The sequence below is a fragment of the Dendropsophus ebraccatus genome, chromosome 2, assembly GCF_027789765.1.
Source record: "Dendropsophus ebraccatus isolate aDenEbr1 chromosome 2, aDenEbr1.pat, whole genome shotgun sequence".
In the NCBI taxonomy this organism is placed as follows: domain Eukaryota; kingdom Metazoa; phylum Chordata; class Amphibia; order Anura; family Hylidae; genus Dendropsophus; species Dendropsophus ebraccatus.
This window is the reverse complement of record NC_091455.1, coordinates 213,937,802-213,963,534: the sequence shown is the minus strand read 5'-3', so window position 1 is coordinate 213,963,534 and position 25,733 is coordinate 213,937,802. Positions and strand designations below refer to the sequence as shown.

The window sequence follows — 25,733 nt, the reverse complement described above, 5'->3', positions numbered from 1 at the left end:
ATCAACTGGTGCAAGAGATTTGTAAGGAGGATCAAATGCAGAATCCAAGGGAGAGCAGATACAGAAACAAGAACAATGTAAAAATGAACCTAGCACCACTGGACTGATTAAGATCAAAACTAGACTAAAATAAGGTGGTAAAGATGTGCAAGGTTCGCAGCTCAAATGCACAAAGTATATAGTCCGCACTACACTGCAAAAGTCAGAACTATTTAATCCAATCTAATGAATTCATCCAATAGGAATGAGAATGACAGAGGCCGGGTTATAGGGAGCATGTAGTGTATAACCAGTTATAACTCCATGTCCGCTTGCTTTGAGCAGGGCACCTACAGACTATATATATATATTATTAGATATTATATTACCTACTTTGAGTTATTGTTACTGCAAATTCTAGTTATTACTACAAGGGTAAAATTAAAGGCTGTATTTCCCCAGTAGTAGTAGAGACCTGCACCCCATAGGGTTCATGGAGCAGCAGCATCAGTCTAGACACGCAGGATTAGTCACTGTAAACCTCACAGCGCGGACCGAGCACCAAGCGGACGTGGCTGACAATTACCGCGACGTCCATCTCCGCACAATGAGTGTAACAAGCTGGGAATTAAAAAAAACAAAACACATTGAGATGTTCTTGGATCCGTCAGACGGCGGTTGGATGAGATGAATGGGCGGAGGTCAGTGCCGCTCAGGGTCTGCAGAAAGCCAGGGGACACCCTGTGGCTGCCATAGTGGGCTTCATGCTTAGCTGTGGCCAAGATGGGGCAAACAGAAGACCTGACACACGGGGACAACACTGGGACTAATATCTGCAGGTTTTCTTTTAGGGGAAATGTACAGTAACATTGTGGTGGTTGTTATAATATACCTTGTTAAGGCAAAGAGACACATGATACCTTTCATAAATCCATCTGTGCTTCCATAATGTAGTAAAAGCCCTTTATTCTCTGGTGCAAAGTGTCAAAGAGGCGTTCCCAAGCCCCTAAAATGCTGAGGGCTGTGACATCTCCTTGCTTCCCATCCCATCCCTGTCTCTGCTGGACTGAGAATCACCTGGCAGCCGGGCCCTGTTTGTACCCACAATATAGAAACAGGGCTCAGCTTCTTGTAAAGTGATGCCATATTGTTATTCCCTTTATCAGTGAGGAGGAGGATGGGAATGATAGGACCTCATTGCTAGTTTACTGTTGTGTCCCCTTCATCTGTACAGCTCCATTTTTACCAACTAGTGAATGTGTAGGGAACAGCATCATTCACTTGAATGGAGAAGTACTAAAATTCTCTGCACATCTGGGTGGATGGAGGCAGCTGTACAGGGAACCACAGTGAGGAGGATGCAACATGAAACGAACACTGAAGTCTCTTCATTCTGATGATCATAGTGATTGCAGATCCCAGTGATCCCAGTGATTGCAATCACTAGGATCACTGGGATCTGCAATCACTGGGATCACTGGTATCTGCAATCACTGGGATCTGCAATCACTAGGATCACTGGGATCTGCAATCACTGGTATCTGCAATCACTAGGATCACTGGGATCTGCAGATACCAGTGATTGCAGATCCCAGTGATCCTAGTGATTGCAGATTCCAGTGATCCTAGTGATAGCAGATCCCAGTGATCCTAGTGATAGCAGATCCCAGTGATCCAAGTGATAGCAGATCCCAGTGATCCTAGTGATAGCAGATCCCAGTGATCCAAGTGATAGCAGATCCCAGTGATCCTAGTGATAGCAGATCCCAGTGATTCTAGTGATTGCAGATCCCAGTGATCCTACTGATTGCAGATCCCAGTGATCCTACTGATTGCAGATCCCAGTGATCCTACTGATTGCAGATCCCAGTGATCCTACTGATTGCAGATCCCAGTGATCCTACTGATTGCAGATCCCAGTGATCCTACTGATTGCAGATCCCAGTGATTCTAGTGATTGCAGATCCCAGTGATCATAGTGACTGCAGATCCTAACGATGGGATACATTGTTTTTCAACTTACTATCTAAGTGTACATGGCAGAATTTGAACATTACCGGGAAAAACTTTGCCAATATCTCCAGCAATTTCTGAGCTGGAAGATATTTTCCTCATTGTCAGATAAATGTACAACTGAATCTCCAACCTGGGGGGGTAAGATAATCCGTCCCTCCGTGAATCAGCCAGAAGAAAGGTGCAATTTGCAGATAATCTACAACATTCGGCAGCTGAATGGTCTCTCGGAGGACGAGGCCGCCCTGACCCAGTCTATGGAGCTTCTTTCTTTCCCGATGCATTCGGCAATGAGACGCGTCCGTCCATCCGATTCTGTCACATTTTCTGCCAATAAAGTCTGATAAAGACCGGAGAGATGAGCAGCCAGACGGACGGACGAGATTTCAGCTTCTTGTCCCTGTGATGGAGTCACAATTGTCCCGTTTTATTATGTTCTGGCAGCTCTTTTATTTGGAGGTGACGGACCTCCGCCAGCCGCTGACCTCTCCTGCTTATCTCCAATCTGATGGACGAGGAGCCGCGGCTTCTGGAATTCTCAATTGTCTTTTCTGATACAGAGTTTTGGATGGAAGGTTTTGGGATTTCTGGAGATAATGTCATACGTTCCATTGTGTAACCACTCCGGCTCTGGAGGCTCAGTCTGGGGGTTGGAGGTCAGCTCACATCCGGAAGCATCTGCTAGTCTTATGCAGCAATATTCCCTGTCCTGTAGAACATGAACCCTATTGAGTTACATTCTTATATGGGGGCCTCCTTTTCCCCGGAGGTGGCTGGGCTCCCCTTGAACTCGGCTTCCATATGTGTATGTGTAACAGCACACGGCCATGTCCGTTCCCCTCTACCTCCTCTGGGTGGCACTGCACTGTAATCATCTCCCTCTGGCAGCTCCTCCTGCTCTAAGCTGCCTCCTGGAGGATTGGGCTCCCTCTAGTGGCAGACATGTGCCTGTCCACCTGTATTTATTAGCTCAGCCTTAAGGCTCTGGAGACTTCTGGCATGTTCTCCTGAGAGTGTTTATAGTCTCGACCTACTCAACTCTTTGCTCAGTTGTTGTTGTTGTTTGTCAGTCAGCGACCACATCTGTGCTCCCTGGATATCCACCACTTCCTAGTGGCCTTCTAGCTACTTGGATATCAGTCCATTGCCAGTTTCAGCTCAGCTCCAGTCTGAACTATGTCCTATCCTTGCAGTGTGCACTTCTACTACAGAGGAAGAGAACCTGGTCCTGGACTCCAGCACTCCTTCAGTCGGTGGTCACCGAGCTCCTTCTCTGAGGGTAGTGACCTGGGAGTTTCCCACTGCGAAGTCCGTCCTGCCTTGCAGCGGGCGCTGGTGACAACCTGGAGCTCCTTAGACTCCGCTCCTCGCTGATCCAGGGAATCCACCTCCTCGTGCTTGGACCTCCCATTACAGTATGATTCGGCATCATTTGAAAGCTTCATGATTTTCTTAGCACAACTCAAGGTTATTACTGTATAATGTATATATGCATTGGCCCCAATGAACCAATACAAGAGCCAAAAAACAATCTGGTTTTGCCATAGTAACCAATCGCAGCTCAGCTTTCATCTCTCGCTTTGCACTGGTATACAGAAACCTAGTTACAGTAGCGGTATAGGCGGCACTTTGAGGGCGGGGGCTCATCCTGTTCTATGCACTTTGCAAACAGCTGTGCCGCTGCGTACACATCGCAGGTTGCTTGCACAACAGTTTCTGCGGCGCCCTACACCTCAGAGAGTGGTACAGAAATGTTATAAGAGGGGCAGGAGAGGACAGTAAGCTAGTGACGCTTTATGCATCGCTGACTTACTGTTAATAAATCTGTGCCGCCACTCAAAAGTCAGCCCATAACCTGGCACACCTACTGCTCCTGAGCAGGAAACCTATGCCTCACCATATACAGCAACAGCCCGTCATGTTTAAAGCTTAGAGGGGTACTCCAGCAAAAAGATTTTTCTCTCAAATCAACTGGTGTCAGAAAGTTATATAGATTTGTAATTTACTTCTATGTAAAAATATCCAGTCTTCTAGTACTTATCAACTGCTGTATGTCCTGCAGGAAGTGGTGTATTCTCTCCAGTCTGACACAGTGCTCTCTGCTGCCTCCTCTGTCCATGTCAGGAACTGTCCAGAGCAGGGTAGGTTTTCTATGGGGATTTGCTGCTGCTCTGGACAGTTCCTGACATGGACAGAGGTGGCAGCAGAGAGCACTGTGTCAGACTGGAGAGAATACACCACTTCCTGCAGGACATACAGCAGCTGATCTTTAAATAGAAGTTAATTACAAATCTATATGACTTTCTGACACCAGTTGATCTGAACGGAAATTTCTTTTTAGCTGGAGTACCCCTTTAACTGTTGGTTAAAGGAACTGTTATCCCTGCCAACCTTCCCATACACAAGAACATCTGGCATGGATAATAGTCATGTGTTCCAGCTCATCCCTCCAAAAACAATAGGGTCGGTGCATTGAAAATCCAACATGCTCAACCTTTCTCATGTGTCAGGGAGTCGGGAGTCTGCCATACACCTTAGACACATGACTTTGGGATATGGGTCCCCCTTTAGTCTTCATCACATCAAACTCCTCCCATGGAAGGACAGATTTGAATATACTGGTTGACAGTGATGCATTGTGGGATCTCGTTAACAGGTTCTGCATGTCTCTCGCCATATTGTCATCTTCCAGGTAATGTAATGAGCGGAGTTCTGCTTTAACCTTCCATCTGCCCTCTACACGTCCGTTCTCTTCTCATGTATTGTGTATGACCGGCAGGAGAGGAGTCATCCTGGCCGTCGTGTGATGTTGAAGCTTTCTCTTTCTCGCCGGCCGTCCTGGCGCTCACACAGAGGCGGCTGTCTGCGGGTCAGCGGAGGATTCTAGAATTCTTTTGATTAATATTTCACTTAGGATGAGGTGATGCGCGGCCGCCATAACCTTTCCCTCCGCCGCGCGGTTACATCTATTAATATCTGGGATGGGGCACGGCAGCCGGAGCCACACTTTATTATTTTATTTGGGCTGGAAGGTTACGGCGAACGAAAGGGACGACTCCGGCCAGTTCTCATCTCAGTTATTAGTCGCTGACTATGAAGCAACATTATTGGGACCCAGGGACTTCATAAACAAACACAGTTTACAATAAATTTCATCAACTGCGGAGTCTATTTTGGCCCACTGTGACCACCTGGAGATACAGATATCTGCGTCCGCTTGTTGTACCGGAGTCTATCAGGTCCAGTGTTCCTTTCCTGGTTCACACCGCACATGCAGATATAGCAGAGCTGAGTTCTCAGTTGCAGATGTAGCAGAGCTGAGTTCTCAGTTGCAGATATAGCAGAGCTGAGTTCTCAGTTGCAGATGTAGCAGAGCTGAGTTCTCACATGCAGATGTAGCAGAGCTGAGTTCTCGGTTGCAGATATAGCAGAGCTGAGTTCTCAGTTGCAGATGTAGCAGAGCTGAGTTCTCAGTTGCAGATGTAGCAGAGCTGAGTTCTCGGTTGCAGATGTAGCAGAGCTGAGTTCTCGGTTGCAGTAAAACCGATTCTCAGTAGGGAAGCTTGGTTCTCAGATCCATATATAGCAGAGCTGAGCTCAGTTGTGGTGTCCTACCACAGGTGTTACGTGTCTATACACCCTTTGCAAAAGTCTGTACTAGAGATGAGCGAACCTGGAGCAGCTGGAGTCCATCTGAACCCAAACTTTCGGCATTTGATTAGCGGTGGCTGCTGAACTTTGATAAAGCCCTAAGACTATGTGGAAATCATGGATATAGTCATTGGCTGTATCCATTTTTTCCAGACAACCTTAGAGCTTTATCCATCTTCAGCAGCCGCCACTAATCAAATACCAAACGTTCGGATTGACTTGTGTGTCGATGACAGAAGTACTAAAGTTCACCACTAGATGTCGCCCTATGTAAAGGGTTATTGTTTTTCTATGTGTCACCTGAATCTGCAGACCAGTAGAAGTGGTAGGAGTCTTGTTTTCTTCTTTCCTATCACCTCCCTTCTTGTTTCTTCTGTTGTACTCTTCACCCACTCACAGCGCACGTTAGTGACGCTGGGGAAGTAAGTCACATGGGTGGAGGAGCAAAGGTCTTTCGTGTTGGACATTGTAGAAGAAGGACGCAAGCTAGATAGCTCTCCACAGTGGTTATATCTGGGTCCTGGCCCTCTGCCAGGTCCCCGTACCCGCAAAGCTCAGTCTTAGCTAGCACCTCGTATAGGTAGAAAGCAAGACAGTACACCTCCAACAAGGTTTTTACAAGTAATGCTACACAGCACTATGCACTGTTAAACCCCTCTTAGGAAAGGACAAGCCAGAGCCAACCTCAACCCGCACGGAGGACTAGACAAGTTATAGAGCTGGACAGTATCCATGAAGTTCAAAGAGCCAGGAACTGATCTGGATAGAGCAAAGTTGCAGTAAGCCCATGAACTCTATCTCGCAGTGCGGGTGTCAGCAGAGAACCCTCAGCATTCCGCTCATCCCAGGTAACAAGGTCTGGGACCTGTGTCACCCATTAGGAAGGTTCAGCCGAGTCTAGTGGGCATAAGGTGGTGTGAAGACCCAAAGGTCAATACACGGGCACAGGTGTTCTTCTTCTTAGTATTCTACCTCATCCTCCCACATCCCGGCTGAGCACAGTACTCCATGGGTTGGGACTCTCGCTGCATCCTCCTCTCTACTACTCTGCTTCTTTGTATCACTCAACGCACTACCTAGTCAGCATGACTATATCCTACACTGCACTTCTACTACTGATCAGGTTGCTGTATTGTCAAGTACTTATTGGGAAATTTGTCAAGTGTTATCAAGTTCTTTATCCAGAGAAACTTCATACTGCTCCTTCTGTACGACCTGCTGCACATTTGCAAATAGTAAACTGGCCTTTCTTACACTAAAGAGACTGTGATTCCTCGCAACCCACCGACACAGCACACCGCAACCTTGGGGCACTTCCCCTTTCTGTGGGTCCTATAGTCCAGGAGGGTCACTACACCGCTCTGGCCATCCGTGACTATGTAACCCAAGGGACCCCGTAGCAGCCCGGCAGGACACTGACCACAGGGGAAAAGGGTACAACCGGTCTTCAACACGGCTGTAAGGACCGGCTGTATCTCGGCCATCCACCTCCGGCATGGCCTCACACCTGACTACCTAGCAAGTGACTGGCCGTCCCTCCGACCAACACCACCGGGGGCTTCACAACACAATTGTAGATGTAGTATAAATTAGTTCTCATTTGCAGATGTAGTTATGGTGATTTCTCAGTAGCAGAGCTGTGTTCTCAGATGCAGATGTAGCAGAGCTGTGTTCTCAGATGCAGATGTAGCAGAGCTGTGTTCTCAGATGCAGATGTAGCAGAGCTCTCAGATGCAGATGTAGCAGAGCTCTCAGATGCAGATGTAGCAGAGCTGTGTTCTCAGATGCAGATGTAGCAGAGCTGTGTTCTCAGATGCAGATGTAGCAGAGCTGTGTTCTCAGATGCAGATGTAGCAGAGCTGTGTTCTCAGATGCAGATGTAGCAGAGCTGTGTTCTCAGATGCAGATGTAGCAGAGCTGTGTTCTCAGATGCAGATGTAGCAGAGCTGTGTTCTCAGATGCAGATGTAGCAGAGCTGTGTTCTCAGATACAGATGTAGCAGAGCTGTGTTCTCAGATGCAGATGTAGCAGAGCTGTGTTCTCAGATGCAGATGTAGCAGAGCTGTGTTCTCAGATGCAGATGTAGCAGAGCTGTGTTCTCAGATGCAGATGTAGCAGAGCTGAGTTCTCAGATGCAGATGTAGCAGAGCTGTGTTGTCAGATGCAGATGTAGCAGAGCTGTGTTCTCAGATGCAGATGTAGCAGAGCTGTGTTCTCAGATGCAGATGTAGCAGAGCTGTGTTCTCAGATGCAGATGTAGCAGAGCTGTGTTCTCAGATGCAGATGTAGCAGAGCTGTGTTCTCAGATGCAGATGTAGCAGAGCTGTGTTCTCAGACGCATATGTAGCAGAGCTGAGTTCTCAGATGCAGATGTAGCAGAGCTGTGTTCTCAGATGCAGATGTAGCAGAGCTGTGTTCTCAGACGCAAACGTAGCAGAGCTGAGTTCTCAGATGCAGATGTAGCAGAGCTGTGTTCTCAGATGCAGATGTAGCAGAGCTGTGTTCTCAGATGCAGATGTAGCAGAGCTGTGTTCTCAGATGCAGATGTAGCAGAGCTGTGTTCTCAGATGCAGATGTAGCAGAGCTGAGTTCTCAGATGCAGATGTAGCAGAGCTGTGTTCTCAGATGCAGATGTAGCAGAGCTGTGTTCTCAGATGCAGATGTAGCAGAGCTGTGTTCTCAGACGCAGATGTAGCAGAGCTGAGTTCTCAGATGCAGATGTAGCAGAGCTGTGTTCTCAGATGCAGATGTAGCAGAGCTGTGTTCTCAGACGCAAACGTAGCAGAGCTGAGTTCTCAGATGCAGATGTAGCAGAGCTGTGTTCTCAGATGCAGATGTAGCAGAGCTGTGTTCTCAGATGCAGATGTAGCAGAGCTGTGTTCTCAGATGCAGATGTAGCAGAGCTGTGTTCTCAGATGCAGATGTAGCAGAGCTGAGTTCTCAGATGCAGATGTAGCAGAGCTGTGTTCTCAGACGCAAACGTAGCAGAGCTGAGTTCTCAGATGCAGATGTAGCAGAGCTGTGTTCTCAGATGCAGATGTAGCAGAGCTGTGTTCTCAGATGCAGATGTAGCAGAGCTGTGTTCTCAGATGCAGATGTAGCAGAGCTGTGTTCTCAGATGCAGATGTAGCAGAGCTGTGTTCTCAGATGCAGATGTAGCAGAGCTGAGTTCTCAGATGCAGATGTAGCAGAGCTGTGTTCTCAGACGCAAACGTAGCAGAGCTGAGTTCTCAGATGCAGACGTGGCAGAGCTGAGTTCTCAGATGCAGATGTAGCAGAGCTGTGTTCTCAGATGCAGATGTAGCAGAGCTGTGTTCTCAGATGCAGATGTAGCAGAGCTGTGTTCTCAGACGCAAACGTAGCAGAGCTGAGTTCTCAGATGCAGATGTAGCAGAGCTGAGTTCTCAGATGCAGATGTAGCAGAGCTGAGTTCTCAGATGCAGATGTAGCAGAGCTGTGTTCTCAGATGCAGATGTAGCAGAGCTGTGTTCTCAGATGCAGATGTAGCAGAGCTGTGTTCTCAGATGCAGATGTAGTAGAGCTGTGTTCTCAGATGCAGATGTAGCAGAGCTGTGTTCTCAGATGCAGATGTAGCAGAGCTGTGTTCTCAGATGCAGATGTAGCAGAGCTGTGTTCTCAGATGCAGATGTAGCAGAGCTCTCAGATGCAGATGTAGCAGAGCTCTCAGATGCAGATGTAGCAGAGCTCTCAGATGCAGATGTAGCAGAGCTCTCAGATGCAGATGTAGCAGAGCTCTCAGATGCAGATGTAGCAGAGCTCTCAGATGCAGATGTAGCAGAGCTCTCAGATGCAGATGTAGCAGAGCTGTGTTCTCAGATGCAGATGTAACAGAGCTGTGTTCTCAGATGCAGATGTAGCAGAGCTGTGTTCTCAGATGCAGATGTAGCAGAGCTGAGCTCTCAGATGGGCATGTAGTTAAGGTGCTTTCTCATTAGTGATAAAGCTTAGTTCTCAGATGCTGATGTAGCAGAGCTGAGGAGTTTATTTTTCTCAGTAGCAGTGCAGAGTTCTCTAAGCAGATGCAGCAGAGCCGAGTTCTTAAATATACATTTAGCAGACCTAACACTCTGTTGCGGATGTAGCAGAGCTGTGGACTCTGTTGCGGATGTAGCAGAGCTGTGGACTCTGTTGCGGATGTAGCAGAGCTGAGGACTCTGTTGCGGATGTAGCAGAGCTGTGGACTCTGTTGCGGATGTAGCAGAGCTGTGGACTCTGTTGCGGATGTAGCAGAGCTGTGGACTCTGTTGCGGATGTAGCAGAGCTGTGGACTCTGTTGCGGATGTAGCAGAGCTGAGGACTCTATTGCGGATGTAGCAGAGCTGAGGACTCTGTTGCGGATGTAGCAGAGCTGAGGACTCTGTTGCGGATGTAGCAGAGCTGAAGACTCTGTTGCGGATGTAGCAGAGCTGAGCTCCTTGATGCGCCAGTGACACAGCTCCTTTAAAGTTGAATAACAAATTCAGCTCTGCTACATCTGTAAGCTGCAGACTGGTTATTATATGAGTACCGCTCAGCTGCTCTTATACTGATAGGAAATTCTTGGAGCTGAACAACTCCCAACCAGAACAAAGGAATCTTGGGATGTCTTCCCCTCGCGGTCCTCTATGGGGTCTGGAGCCCGACCACTCGCCTGTAATAGAGGCCGCTGTACATGATCTGTTCTTATTCAGAACATTCTTATTATTGTTCTGATTAACCCCTTGACTGCTGGCCAGTACAGCCCCCCCATGTACATCGGATTGTACTTAGTGTACAATCTACAGCTGCAGAGCATCGGCAGAGGGCGGCACGTGGTTATACCTCTCCTGCTCTGCATCTCTATTCTTACATTGTGGTTAAACCAATATAAATCCTATTTATAGGGTTCCCATTACTAGACCCCTGGGCACAAGCTGGAGAGGGGGGGGAGGGGTATTCTGCCACCGGGAGTCTCCACCATAAATGCTTTACTCACAGCGTGCCGGAATCAATAGATGTCAATCGATTCCCATAGACAAGGGGGGCGACCTGCACAGGTGCTAATAGAGCAGTTAGTCAGGAAGCATAAAGCCCTAAGAAATTAAGAGGATTTTACATTTAAATTATTATATGTTAAAGAGCAAGAAAAACTTAAGGTTTTTTTTGTGATAAATGTATTAAAATTTTAGTTTTCCTCTATAGTTTATAGTATTTTTTCCAGTATGAGAAATGAACTGTCCTGTGCTGCCATCTACTGGTGACTCCTGGGTACTGCACACTGCATTGTGTCTATGTGATACATTGCAGCATCAGCTCTGGGGATACAGCGCACTATGAGAAATGTCTGTGTCCTGACCTGGTAGATGCTGCTAGGAATACCGGCTGTATATAGTGCTGCTCACCTGTATATAGTGCTGCTCACCTGCCACCCTGTATATAATGCTGCTCACCTATATATAGTGCAAATCAGCTGTATATAGTGCTGGTCTCCTGTATATAGTGCTCCTCACCTGTATATAGTGCTGCTCACCTGTATATAGTGCTGCTCACCTGTATATAGTGCTGCTCACCTGCCACCCTGTATATAATGCTGGTCACCTATATACACAGTAGTGCTGCTCACCTGTATATAGTGCTGCTCACCTGTATATAGTGCTGCTCACCTGTATATAGTGCTGCTCACCTGCCACCCTGTATATAATGCTGCTCACCTATATATAGTGAAAATCAGCTGTATATAGTGCTGGTCTCCTGTATATAGTGCTGCTTACCTGTATATAGTGCTGCTCACCTGCCGCCCTGTATATAATGCTGGTCACCTATATTCACAGTAGTGCTGCTCACCTGTATATAGTGCTGCTCACCTGTATATAGTGCTGCTCACCTGCTGCCCTGTATATAGTGCTGCTCACCTGTATATAGTGCTGAACACCTGTATATAGGGCTGCTCACCTGTATATAGTGCTGCTCACCTGTATATAGTGCTGCTCACCTGTATATAGTGCTGATCAGCTGTATATAGTACTGGTCTCCTGTATATAGTGCTGCTCACCTGTATATAGTGCTGCTCACCTGTATATAGTGCTGCTCACCTGCCGCCCTGTATATAATGCTGGTCACCTATATACACAGTAGTGCTGCTCACCTGTATATAGTGCTGCTCACCTGTATATAGTGCTGCTCACCTGTATATAGTGCTGCTCACCTGCTGCCCTGTATATAGTGCTGATCACCTGTATATAGTGCTGCTCACCTGTATATAGTGCTGCTCACCTGTATATAGTGCAAATCAGCTGTATATAGTGCTGGTCTCCTGTATATAGTGCTGCTCACCTGTATATAGTGCTGCTCACCTGTATATAGTGCTGCTCACCTGCCACCCTGTATATAATGCTGCTCACCTATATATAGTGAAAATCAGCTGTATATAGTGCTGCTCTCCTGTATATAGTGCTGCTCACCTGTATATAGTGCCGATCACCTGTATATAGTGCTGCTCACCTGTATATAGTGCTGCTCACCTGCCGCCCTGTATATAATGCTGGTCACCTATATACACAGTAGTGCTGCTCACCTGTATATAGTGCTGCTCACCTGTATATAGTGCTGCTCACCTGTATATAGTGCTGCTCACCTGTATATAGTGCTGCTCACCTGTATATAGTGCTGCTCACCTGTATATAGTGCTGATCACTTGTATATAGTGCTGCTCACCTCTATATAGTGCTGGTCTCCTGTATATAGTGCTGGTCTCCGGTATATAGTGCTGCTCACCTGTATATAGTGCTGATCACCTGTATATAGTGCTGCTCACCTGTATATAGTGCTGCTCACCTCTATATAGTGCTGGTCTCCTGTATATAGTGCTGGTCTCCTGTATATAGTGCTGCTCACCTGTATATAGTGCTGATAACTTGTATATAGTGCTGGTCTCCTGTATATAGTGCTGCTCACCTGTATATAGTGCTGCTCACCTGTATATAGTGCTGCTCACCTGTATATAGTGCTGCTCACCTGTATATAGTGCTGCTCACCTGTATATAGTGCTGCTCACCTGTATATAGTGCTGCTCACCTGTATATAGTGCCTTGCCTTCTATATACAGTGCAGCCTCTGTAGATGTTTCTATACATTCTCTGTAATATTATGCCCCCCCCCCCTATAGGCAAGACTAATAACCAAACAACTAGCTGATCAGTGGGGGCTGAGATGCTGAGACCCCCCCCCCACCCCCCATCATTGTCCCCTGAGTGGATGGAGCCACAATGTGTCCGATAGCAGCTCGACCACTACATCCACTCCTTACGGCTCCTCAGAACATGGTGGTCGGGCACTCCGTTCCCTCTAGGGGCAATAGACCTCCATTCTCTGTGGGGGTCCGACCACTGGGATTGTAGATTGGGGGTAACATTGAATCTAGAGTTACCCCCCTAGCGCTGGTCTCATACCTTGCCGTGGTGTCCTGGTCTTTCTGACACATCTGTATATTTCGGTGACTTTCCTCTTGTTCTTCTTGTAGATTCTCGGGACCCCTAATGAGGAGACCTGGCCGGGCGTCCATTCCTTACCACACTTCAAACCAGGTAAGTCGGGAGCAGCGCTATTTGTTTCAGGACTGAGGGTCTGTAGATCTGTCCCCAAGGTGTGATCTGTGACCTGCACAATGTCCTCTGATCAGCGGAGGGGATGACCGCGACTAACAGCAAGGCCTGACACCGCAGCATCCATCAGGGTGTGAGCTGCAGTACCAGAAACAGCCAGTGGGGAGCGCAGCGGGGATGACCGTCTTTCAAATCAACTGGTTTCAGAAAGTTATATAGATTTGTAATTTACTTCTGTTTAAAAATCTCCAGTCTTCCAGTACTTATCAGCTGCTGTATGTCCTGCAGGAAGTGGTGTATTCTCTCCAGTCTGACACAGTGCTCTCTGCTGCCACCTCTGTCCATGTCAGGAACTGTCCAGAGCAGCAGCAAATCCCCATAGAAAACCTCTCCTGCTCTGGACAGTTCCTGACATGGACAGAGGTGGCAGCAGAGAGCACTGTGTCAGACTGGAGTCTGGAGACTGGAGTTTAGTAGTAGTACAGGAATAGATGAGGGGTGTAGTAGTAGTACAGGTATAGATGAGGGGTGTAGTAGTAGTACAGGTATAGATGAGGGGTGTAGTAGTAGTACAGGTATAGATGAGGGGTGTAGTAGTACAGGTATAGATGAGGGGTGTAGTAGTACAGGTATAGATGAGGGGTGTAGTAGTACAGGAATAGATGAGGGGTGTAGTAGTACAGGAATAGATGAGGGATGTAGTAGTAGTACAGGTATAGATGAGGGGTGTAGTAGTAGTACAGGTATAGATGAGGGGTGTAGTAGTACAGGAATAGATGAGGGGTGTAGTAGTACAGGAATAGATGAGGGTGTAGTAGTACAGAAATAGATGAGGGGTGTAGTAGTAGTACAGGTGTAGATGAGGGGTGTAGTAGTAGTACAGGAATAGATGAGGGGTGTAGTAGTACAGGAATAGATGAGGGGTGTAGTAGTAGTACAGGAATAGATGAGGGGTGTAGTAGTAGTACAGGAATAGATGAGGGGTGTAGTAGTACAGAGATAGATGAGGGGTGTAGTAGTACAGGAATAGATGAGGGGTGTAGTAGTAGTACAGGAATAGATGAGGGGTGTAGTAGTAGTACAGGAATAGATGAGGGGTGTAGTAGTACAGAGATAGATGAGGGGTGTAGTAGTACAGGAATAGATGAGGGGCAGGGTTGTAGTTAGGAGTCATGGGGCACCATGAAACCTTGATAGCTGGGGAAAACTGGTGGTGACTGGGGGTGACTGGAGCTTTATCTCCTTCAGCATTATCCCCTGATGTGGGCCCCTCAGTATATCACCAGTATTATACAGTGAAGTGAGACTGCTGGTATACTGAGGATGCTGGAGGAGGTAAAGCTATATACACAGCCCCTCCCACTAGTGTAATGTGTGGAGGACACACTGTCCCCTGCTGATGTGATGATATAGGAAGGATATACTGCCCCCTGCTGGTGTAATGATATGGGGAGGATATACTGCCCCCTGCTGGTGTGATGATATGGGGAGGATATACTGTCCCCTGCTGGTGTAATGATATGGGGAGGATATACTGCCCCCTGCTGGTGTGATGATATGGGGAGGATATACTGCCCCCTGCTGGTGTGATGATATAGGAAGGATATACTGCCCCCTGCTGGTGTAATGATATGGGGAGGATATACTGCCCCCTGCTGGTGTGATGATATGGGGAGGATATACTGCCCCCTGCTGGTGTGATGATATGGGGAGGATATACTGCCCCCTGCTGGTGTGATGATATGGGGAGGATATACTGCCCCCTGCTGGTGTGCTGTTTTATTCACTGTATGTCATAGCAGAGTAGACTACGCTGATCTGTGCAACGTATAGCTTCATCCAACTTCAGCAGCCCCCGCTATGCCGAATGCTCGGGTTCGGATAGACTTGAGTATGCTCAAGGTTCGCTCCTCTCTAGTATAGAGTTATAAAGAGAAGACACACCAGCCATGTCACACATGACGCTGTATGTCGGTATAGTGGCACATACCATAGCTGTCTGTCAATGTATTTCCCGAACATGTACTAAATTTGACCGGCGCTAGAGTTATAGCCAGTACTATCCAGGGCAGCTATAACAGAGTCACCATCTAACAGTATATAGATTATATGTAACATGAACATATTCTGCACTTTATGAATCTTTATTTTCTATATAGACCCTGATTATGATTTCCACATTGCAGTACACTGAATAGAACACTAGATGGCAGCAAAGTTATAGAGTAGATTGCATTAGCTCCCAATCTTCTAGTAATGCTGGTGCTGTATAATAAGGGCTGATACCTGGTGCCATAAATTATACAGACAATGGCGGTAAAAGGTATTATTAAGTGGTTACATGGGAATAGGAAACATTACTTAAGTATAGGAATTAAGAGAAGATCCCAGGTTTTCCTGTGTCTAATATAGTTAGACCTCCAAGTCGTATGAAGCCTCAGTACAGGGACTATCAACAGCGGTAATGTACAGAGGTGCCATAGAGCGGTAATATACAGAGGAGCCATAGAGCGGTATCATACAGAGGAGCCATAGAGCGGTAATATACAGAGGTGCCATAGAGCAGTAATATACAGAGGAGCCATAGAGCGATAATATACAGAGGTGCCATAGAGCGGTAATATCCAGAGGTGCCATAGAGCGGTAATATACAGAGGAGCCATAGAGCGGTAATATACAGAGGAGCCATAGAGCGGTAATATACAGAGGAGCCATAGAGCGATAATATACAGAGGAGCCATAGAGCGGTAATATACAGAGGTGCCATAGAGCGGTAATATACAGAGGAGCCATAGAGCGATAATATACAGAGGAGCCATAGAGCGGTAATATACAGAGGAGCCATAGAGCGGTAATATACAGAGGAGCCATAGAGCGATAATATACAGAGGTGCCATAGAGCGGTATCAGACAGAGGAGCCATAGAGCGGTAATATACAGAGGAGCCATAGAGCGGTATCAGACAGAGGAGCCATAGAGCGGTATCATACAGAGGAGCCATAGAGCGGTATCAGACAGAGGAGCCATAGAGCGGTAATATACAGAGGAGCCATAGAGCGATAATATACAGAGGTGCCATAGAGCGGTAATATACAGAGGAGCCATAGAGCGGTAATATACAGAGGTGCCATAGAGCGGTAATATACAGAGGTGCCATAGAGCGGTAATATACAGAGGAGCCATAGAGCGGTAATATACAGAGGTGCCATAGAGCGGTAATATACAGAGGTGCCATAGAGCAGTAATATACAGAGGAGCCATAGAGCGGTAATATACAGAGGAGCCATAGAGCGGTAATATACAGAGGTGCCATAGAGCGGTAATATACAGAGGAGCCATAGAGCGGTATCAGACAGAGGAGCCATAGAGCGGTATCATACAGAGGAGCCATAGAGCGGTATCAGACAGAGGAGCCATAGAGCGGTAATATACAGAGGTGCCATAGAGCGATAATATACAGAGGTGCCATAGAGCGGTAATATACAGAGGAGCCATAGAGCGGTAATATACAGAGGTGCCATAGAGCGGTAATATACAGAGGTGCCATAGAGCAGTAATATACAGAGGAGCCATAGAGCGATAATATACAGAGGTGCCATAGAGCGGTAATATCCAGAGGTGCCATAGAGCGGTAATATACAGAGGTGCCATAGAGCGGTATCAGACAGAGGAGCCATAGAGCGGTATCATACAGAGGAGCCATAGAGCGGTATCAGACAGAGGAGCCATAGAGCGGTAATATACAGAGGTGCCATAGAGCGGTATCAGACAGAGGAGCCATAGAGCGGTAATATACAGAGGTGCCATAGAGCGATAATATACAGAGGTGCCATAGAGCGGTAATATACAGAGGAGCCATAGAGCGGTAATATACAGAGGAGCCATAGAGCGGTAATATACAGAGGAGCCATAGAGCGGTAATATACAGAGGTGCCATAGAGCGGTAATATACAGTGGAGCCATAGAGCGGTAATATACAGAGGAGCCATAGAGCGGTAATATACAGAGGAGCCATAGAGCGGTAATATACAGAGGAGCCATAGAACGGTAATATACAGAGGAGCCATAGAGCGGTAATATACAAAGGTTCCATAGAGCAGTAATATACAGAGGAGCCATAGAGCGGTAATATACAGAGGTGCCATAGAGCGGTAATATACAGAGGTGCCATAGAGCGGTAATATACAGAGGAGCCATAGAGCGATAATATACAGAGGTGCCATAGAGCGGTAATATACAGAGGAGCCATAGAGCGGTAATATACAGAGGAGCCATAGAGCGGTAATATACAGAGGAGCCATAGAGCGGTAATATACAGAGGTGCCATAGAGCGGTAATATACAGAGGAGCCATAGAGCGGTAATATACAGAGGAGCCATAGAGCGGTAATATACAGAGGTGCCATAGAGCGGTATTATACAGAGGAGCCATAGAGCGGTAATATACAGAGGAGCCATAGAACGGTAATATACAGAGGAGCCATAGAGCGGTAATATACAGAGGTGCCATAGAGCGGTAATATACAGAGGAGCCATAGAGCGGTAATATACAGAGGTGCCATAGAGCGGTAATATACAGAGGAGCCATAGAGCGGTAATATACAGAGGTGCCATAGAGCGGTAATATACAGAGGAGCCATAGAGCGGTAATATACAGAGGTGCCATAGAGCGGTAATATACAGAGGTGCCATAGAGCGGTAATATACAGAGGTGCCATAGAGCGGTAATATACAGAGGAGCCATAGAGCGGTAATATACAGAGGTGCCATAGAGCGGTAATATACAGAGGTGCCATAGAGCGGTAATATACAGAGGAGCCATAGAGCGGTAATATACAGAGGTGCCATAGAGCGGTAATATACAGAGGAGCCATAGAGCGGTAATATACAGAGGAGCCATAGAGCGATAATATACAGAGGTGCCATAGAGCGGTAATATACAGAGGAGCCATATAGCGGTAATATACAGAGGAGCCATAGAGCGGTAATATACAGAGGTGCCATAGAGCGGTAATATACAGAGGAGCCATAGAGCGGTAATATACAGAGGTGCCATAGAGCGGTAATATACAGAGGTGCCATAGAGCGGTAATATACAGAGGAGCCATAGAGCGGTAATATACAGAGGTGCCATAGAGCAGTATTATACAAAGGAGCCATAGAGCGGTAATATACAGAGGTACCATAGAGCGTTAATATACAGAGGAGCCATAGAGCGGTAATATACAGAGGAGCCATAGAGCGGTAATATACAGAGGAGCCATAGAGCGGTAATATACAGAGGAGCCATAGAGCGGTAATATACAGAGGAGCCATAGAGCGGTAATATACAGAGGAGCCATAGAGCGGTAATATACAGAGGAGCCATAGAGCGGTATCATACAGAGGAGCCATAGAGCGGTAATATACAGAGGTGTTATAGAGCGGTAATATACAGAGGTGCCATAGAGCGGTAATATACAGAGGTGCCATAGAGCGGTAATATACAGAGGTGCCATAGAGCGGTAATATACAGAGGTGCCATAGAGCGGTAATATACAGAGGTGCCATAGAGCGGTAATATACAGAGGTGCCATAGAGCGGTATCAGACAGAGTTACTGCGGCTTTATGATCTAGTCACACAGGTCCTGTACATCTTTCTGCAAAGAAATATGGTTGATGTCTATATGGTAGAGATGTGGGAGAACACCATGTAGGTGCAGCAGAGGCAGAGCCAATCAATACAGTCACTGTGTGCATACATTACTGATCCTGAGTTCCATCCTGTATTATACTCCAGAGCTGTAATCACTATTCTGCTGGTGGGGTCACTGTGTACATACTGTACATTACTGATCCTGAGTTACATCCTGTATTATACCCCAGAGCTGCGCTCACTATTCTGCTGGTGGGGTCACTGTATACATACATTACATTACTGATCCTGAGTTACATCCTGTATTACACTCCAGAGCTGCACTCACTATTCTGCTGGTGAGGTCACTGTGTACATATATAACCCCCTTACAGCATCATTATCTATATTGTTATGGGGTGAGGGGACTGAGGGTGTGTGCGGTGGTTTTAGGCTTTATTGTTTAGGTGAGTTACATGAAACAGTTAAGTAACAATCTCGGCTCTGCTACATCGGTGCTAGGAGTGGGATGTACTTATAACCATACAGGGATCTGACGGCCACGTTCTCGCTGGAGGCCGCCTGAGGTTTGGCTCAACAAAAAAAAAGCTTCATGCCCACGGCAAAGAAAACTGTAAGGATTGTTCAGGGAGAGCGAATGAGACGTGTCAGCAAAACTGTATAAGCTGAGCGAGGTAGCCACATCCCGGCAATCTCAGGAGCCTTAAAGGGGAACTCCAGAGGAAAAAAATTCCAATCAACAGGAGTCAGAAAGTTATACAGATTTGTAATTTTTTCTATATAAAAATCTCCAGTCTTCCAGTACTCACCAGCTGCTGTATGTCCTGCAGGAAGTGGTGTATTCTTCCCAGTCTGACACAGTGCTCTTTGCTGCCACCTCTGTCCATGTCAGGAACTGTCCAGACCAGGAGAGGTTTTCTATGGGGATTTGCTGCTGCTCTGGACAGTTCCTGACATGGACAGAGGTGGCAGCAGAGAGCACTGTGTCAGACTGGAGAGAATACACCACTTCCTACAGGACATACAGCAGCTGTTAAGTACTGGATGACTGGAAATTTTTATATAGAAGTAAATTACAAATCTGTATAACTTTCTGACACCAGTTGATTTGAAAGAAAAATACTAAAATAAAAATTTAAAATAAAGAGTCCCCCTTTAACATATTGAGTTTTATAGAATGGAACGTTGTAGAACAGCTATCCCACACCTGCCGCTCTCTATCCATTGCACAACTACAACTCTCATCATGCCCGGACAGCCTGTGGCTGGGAGGGAACCTTGGCTTTCCAGCTGTCGGCAGCCTTTGGCTGTCCGGGGATGATGGGAGTTGTAGTTTGGCAGCAGGTTGGAGAAGGTTCGTCCCCTTTGTGCGGCCCCCCCTGCGGTCTGGGCTCCGCTATCGGCTTCTGTTTTCTTCTCCTCGGAGCGGATCCCGTATATCTCCCGATAATTGCGCACTCGCTTTCGCTTTTCACGCTCGGTTACCTTTTACTGTAAGTGCCTGGAAGAAGCTGGAATGGGCAGCGGGTCCCTGCGGGGTCTTTTAGCTTCTCGCACTGAATAGAGTCATTCACGGAGTCTGGTTTCTTCCAGGATTCCGTCTCTTCTGGGAGTTTTCCTGGGATTGTATCGGCCCCCGTGCACATCTGGTATAGGGGGGGGGGTGGTTACCTTGGACCTGTTCACTATATCCCCCCCCCCCCCCACTGACGTCAGTATAGATGACCCCGGAGACCCCGCTCAGGTGCACCAGCAATGGAGGAATGAGGAGCTCTGGGATTTCTAGTACAATCTATAATAAAGCAAAAGTATTAAGTGCAATGTATCCAAATGGCTTCAGTGAGACTAGAAAAACAATCAGCGGGGGTCCCAGCCCCCCCCCCCCCAATCCCAGGCCCCCCCCCCCCCCCAAGTCCCAGCCCCCCCCCCCAGTATAACACCTGCGAATGCAGGAGAAACATCCCGACTCCTGGCTACAACCAGTCATCAATTGTAAGATTTGATAGTGAATCCAGTACTTATCAGCTGCTGTATGTCCTGCAGAAAGTGTAGCATTCTCTCCAGTCTGACACAGCGCTCTCTGCTGCCACCTCTGTCCATGTCAAGAACTGTCCAGAGCAGCAGCAAATCCCCATAGACAACCTCTCCTGCTCTGGACAGTTCCTGACATGGACAGAGGTGGCAGCAGAGAGCACTGTGTCAGACTGGAGACAATACACCACTTCCTGCAGGGCATACAACAGCTGATAAGTACTGGAAGACTGAAGATTGTTATATAGAAGTAAATTACAAATCTATTTAACTTTCTGACACCAGTTGATTTTAAAGAAAACTATTTTGACTGGAGTACCCCTTTAAGGTATATTGACATAAAACCAGGAAGCCCCTTTAAGTATCCGGTGCTGAGGTTCGGTGGTCCTGCACGGACGCAGTGCCCCTTCTCTAACCCGATCCGTCCGTGCGCCATGACTCACACTGTCCCATTTATTCTAATCTTTTGCTCGGCGGATCTGGCGCTCTGTATAAATCCCTTTGCGTGTGTGTTGGCTAATGCTGTCAGAAGTTTAGAAACATGTCGGAGCGCCGAGCCAATGGCCGTCCGCCGTGACATCCATGACACTTCACATTTCAGATCTAATGACTTCACACTGGGAGGAAGAAATTTCCACATTCTCAGTAATGAATATATTTAAATCCTCTGCACTTCGCCTTTTACATTCAAATCGAGCACTTTAAGCCGTCCAAACTGCGAAATACCCGAGCGATTTAAAGGGGCGGCGTCCCCACATAGCAGTGCCGGCCTGGCGGGGTCACCGAGGAGCCCAGACCGAAACACCTAGATATCAACTACACAATGTAGTGTGGGCCCATAGGGGTCTGCAGCTACAGGGAGCACAATGTCAGGGGGGCCACTCACTATCGCCCCCTATGGATCAATGCTCTATTATATGTATGGAGATCAGCGTGCACATCGCCTATTATCACTTATGGGACCTGGGGGCGCTCTGACACTCTGGGCCACACTGGGAGCGGGGGGCACTCTGACATGCTGGGCTGTACTGGGAGCGGGGGCACTCTGACATGCTGGGCTGTACTGGGAGCGGGGGGCACTCTGACATGCTGGGCTGTACTGGGAGCGGGGGCACTCTGACATGCTGGGCTGTACTGGGAGCACTCTGACATGCTGGGCTGTACTGGGAGCGGGGGGCACTCTGACATGCTGGGCTGTACTGGGAGCGGGGGCACTCTGACATGCTGGGCTGTACTGGGAGCACTCTGACATGCTGGGCTGTACTGGGAGCGGGGGGCACTCTGACACTCTGGGCCACACTGGGAGCGGGGGGCACTCTGACATGCTGGGCTGTACTGGGAGCGGGGGCACTCTGACATGCTGGGCTGTACTGGGAGCGGGGGCACTCTGACATGCTGGGCTGTACTGGGAGCGGGGGGCGCTCTGACATGCTGGGCTGTACTGGGAGCGGGGGGCACTCTGACACTCTGGGCCACACTGGGAGCGGGGGGCACTCTGACATGCTGGGCTGTACTGGGAGCGGGGGGCACTCTGACATGCTGGGCTGTACTGGGAGCGGGGGGCACTCTGACATGCTGGGCTGTACTGGGAGCGGGGGGCACTCTGACATGCTGGGCTGTACTGGGAGCGGGGGGCGCTCTGACATGCTGGGCCACATGGGAGCGGGGGCACTCTGACATGCTGGGCTGTACTGGGAGCGGGGGGGCGCTCTGACATGCTGGGCCACATGGGAGCGGGGGGCACTCTGACATGCTGGGCTGTACTGGGAGCGGGGGGCACTCTGACATGCTGGGCCACATGGGAGCGGGGGCACTCTGACATGCTGGGCTGTACTGGGAGCGGGGGGCACTCTGACATGCTGGGCTGTACTGGGAGCGGGGGGGCACTCTGACATGCTGGGCTGTACTGGGAGCGGGGGGCACTCTGACATGCTGGGCTGTACTGGGAGCACTCTGACATGCTGGGCTGTACTGGGAGCGGGGGGCACTCTGACATGCTGGGCTGTACTGGGAGCACTCTGACATGCTGGGCTGTACTGGGAGCGGGGGGCACTGACAAGCTGGGCTGTACTGGGAGCGGGGGGCACTCTGACATGCTGGGCTGTACTGGGAGCGGGGGGCACTTTGACATGCTGGGCTGTACTGGGAGCGGGGGGCACTCTGACATGCTGGGCTGTACTGGGAGCACTCTCACATGCTGGGCTGTACTGGGAGCGGGGGGCACTGACATGCTGGGCTGTACTGGGAGCGGGGGGCACTCTGACATGCTGGGCTGTACTGGGAGCGGGGGGCACTTTGACATGCTGGGCTGTACTGGGAGCGGGGGGCACTCTGACATGCGGGGCTGTACTGGGAGCGGGGGGCGCTCTGACATGCTGGGCCACATGGGAGCGGGGGCACTCTGACATGCTGGGCTGTACTGGGAGCGGGGGGCACTCTGACATGCTGGGCTGTACTGGGAGCACTCTGACATGCTGGGCTGTACTGGGAGCGGGGGGCACTCTGACACGCTGGGCCGTACTGGGGGTGGGCGCTCTGACACGCCAGGCCGGGCCATACTGGATACTGGGGGCGCTCTGACACACCAGGAGGGGCTGTGCTTATGCAGCGATTACAACTCTCATGGGGACATACAAATACCACAATACCGTCCTGGCGAAATTGAGGTTGGTTAACCGACGCAAGAGACGGTATCGGTAATTTTACGGTATATCGCCCAGCGCTAGTTAGTCGTCCAGTTAAAAAATAAATACATTGTGCCAGACAAGCCTCTTGGATTTCCTGTATGAATCAGTATGCAGTGAGCTCCCCCTAGTGGTGGCTTTAGGCAGCTGACTGCTCATCACAGTGCAGATGGTGTGAATGAGGCCTCACATAGAAATATCCGGTGTTCTGCATTTGTGGGCATCCATTTTTCCATTGACTTCCATTATAAAAAAAAAACAAAAAACGATCAGAACGCATCCATTTTTTTAGCATATACATAAAATGGTCAACCAAATTTTTGTCTATGCTAAAAACAACATGTGCTTTGATATGTTTTCTGATACGTTTCTTATAATGGAAAAATGGATCAAGACAGATGCACACAAATACGTCAGTTTTTTCATGGGTTTTTCATCTGTTTTTTTTTTTTGTAAAAAATGGATGAATGCAACGAATTGCAAAAACTTAGTGTGACCCCAGCCTAACATTTTTGCTTTTTCGGATGACTAACGCCTTGTCGCCTCGAGGCTTCGGGATTCACATTTGCTGCCATGGAGAGTGTCCTTGTGGTTTAAGGAGCTGGACATGGCGGCCGTTAAGCTGTCCTACTTGGCCATTGTTATTGTTTGGTGCACTTTCTCACTTCTATATAATTGCCGTCCTCAGCGAGCAGACGCCGCCCCGAAGCTTCAGCCATCAGTGGTTGAGAAGTATTTAAGGAATCGGCAAACCCTGAGAGCATGGTGGGCAGCGGATGGGTTTGCGGCCAGGACCTGAGTCAATGGTGGCCATTGTGCAGAGACCGAGCTCCCCGGGGCCGGCCGAGAAAAAGGAGCAAAAGAGGAAATTGCCTTCTAGATCTCTGTGCCAGAAGGGAATCAAAAGGAGGTGGGAAAAAAATCTGAGGAATAAGATGAATCCACTATTTTTTGACGTCCTACTTACGGGTAGGTCTGTGAAGACTAAAGACCCTCCACCAGGAAACAAGCCGGGGTCTCCTGCACCATGGAGGATGATGGAATAGAGAAAGAAGGGAAGAGTTTGGCAGGGAACGCCACCTGGAGTGTTTACCGGGGGGGGGGGGGGAGGGGTTCTCTTTTTTGGGGGAGTTGTAGATCTACTAGTGACCAGCCATCCCAGGGATCCAGAGGGGCCTCCGCACAACAGGTTAGTCAGCGGTGAGATCTGCAGTCAGTAGTGAACGTGTCCCGACAGGTCACATGATAGCAAGGTGTGGGGCGGCCATTCACGCCTAGTCATTGACAAATGAGATTTTCCATAGTCAAACATTGGCGTTAAAGGTGGGACTGATATCGGGGCTCGCACTGATGACTAATAAATCTAGCGTCTTCTAGGCCAAGCAGCGGGGTCATTTGTGGGCACAACAGTTGGGATTGATCCATGGTTATCAATGGGTCAGGTGGCGGGGAACCGAAGGCCCAGTCACCGTCTACCCCCCTTCTGTTCTTAGTGCTCTCATTGTCCGCCATTACAGCCGAGCCTCATTCCTATGAGCTGTAATACCAGACACCGTCCATGGACAAGAGTGGCGCTATTCCTGTGATAAATACACCACTATTTGTAAGTTTATTTCATGTTTGGATGTAGAAGTGTCCATGGTGGCAGCATTACCCTAAAGAATCTTGTACTCACCAGTCCCCTCTCTACTTTGACTGTGCTGGTTCCCCTGCTCAGCACACAGGAAGTGCCCACTCAGCCAATCAGAGGCCAGAGTGGTGACACGCCTCCGCTACTGATTGGCTGAGCAGCCACTTCCTATGGATTAGGACAGAAACAGGATCACTTGTATATGTCTACAGTCTTCTCTGGACGCTCTCTCCATGCATTGTTCTGCAGCTGAATGAGTTGTTTACACAGTATATATATATTAAAGGGGCACTCCAGCGAAAAACTTTTTCTTTCAAATCAACTGGTGTCAGAAAGTTTTATAGATTTGTAATTTACTTCTATTAAAACATCTCAAGTCTTTCCATACTTATCAGCTGCTGTATGTCCTGCAGGAAGTGTTGTTTTATTTTCAGTCTGACACAGTGCTCTCTGCTGACATCTCTAACCAAGACAGGAACTCTGTCTCGGTTTTCTATGAATCCCCATAGGAAAGCTCTCCTGCTCTGGAC

General features: G+C 48.3%; 1 protein-coding gene across 5 annotated transcripts in view; it reads left to right on the top strand.

The window, feature by feature from the left end:
• Window positions 1-25,733, top strand: part of CDK14 (cyclin dependent kinase 14) — a 312,138-nt gene that overhangs the window by 176,099 nt on the left and 110,306 nt on the right. For all 5 annotated transcript variants that reach the window (XM_069959461.1, XM_069959459.1, XM_069959458.1 and 2 more), the window contains one exon: window positions 13,142-13,205. In XM_069959461.1, coding sequence (XP_069815562.1) covers window positions 13,142-13,205 — 64 coding nt within the window. The remainder of the gene's footprint in view (window positions 1-13,141; window positions 13,206-25,733) is intronic.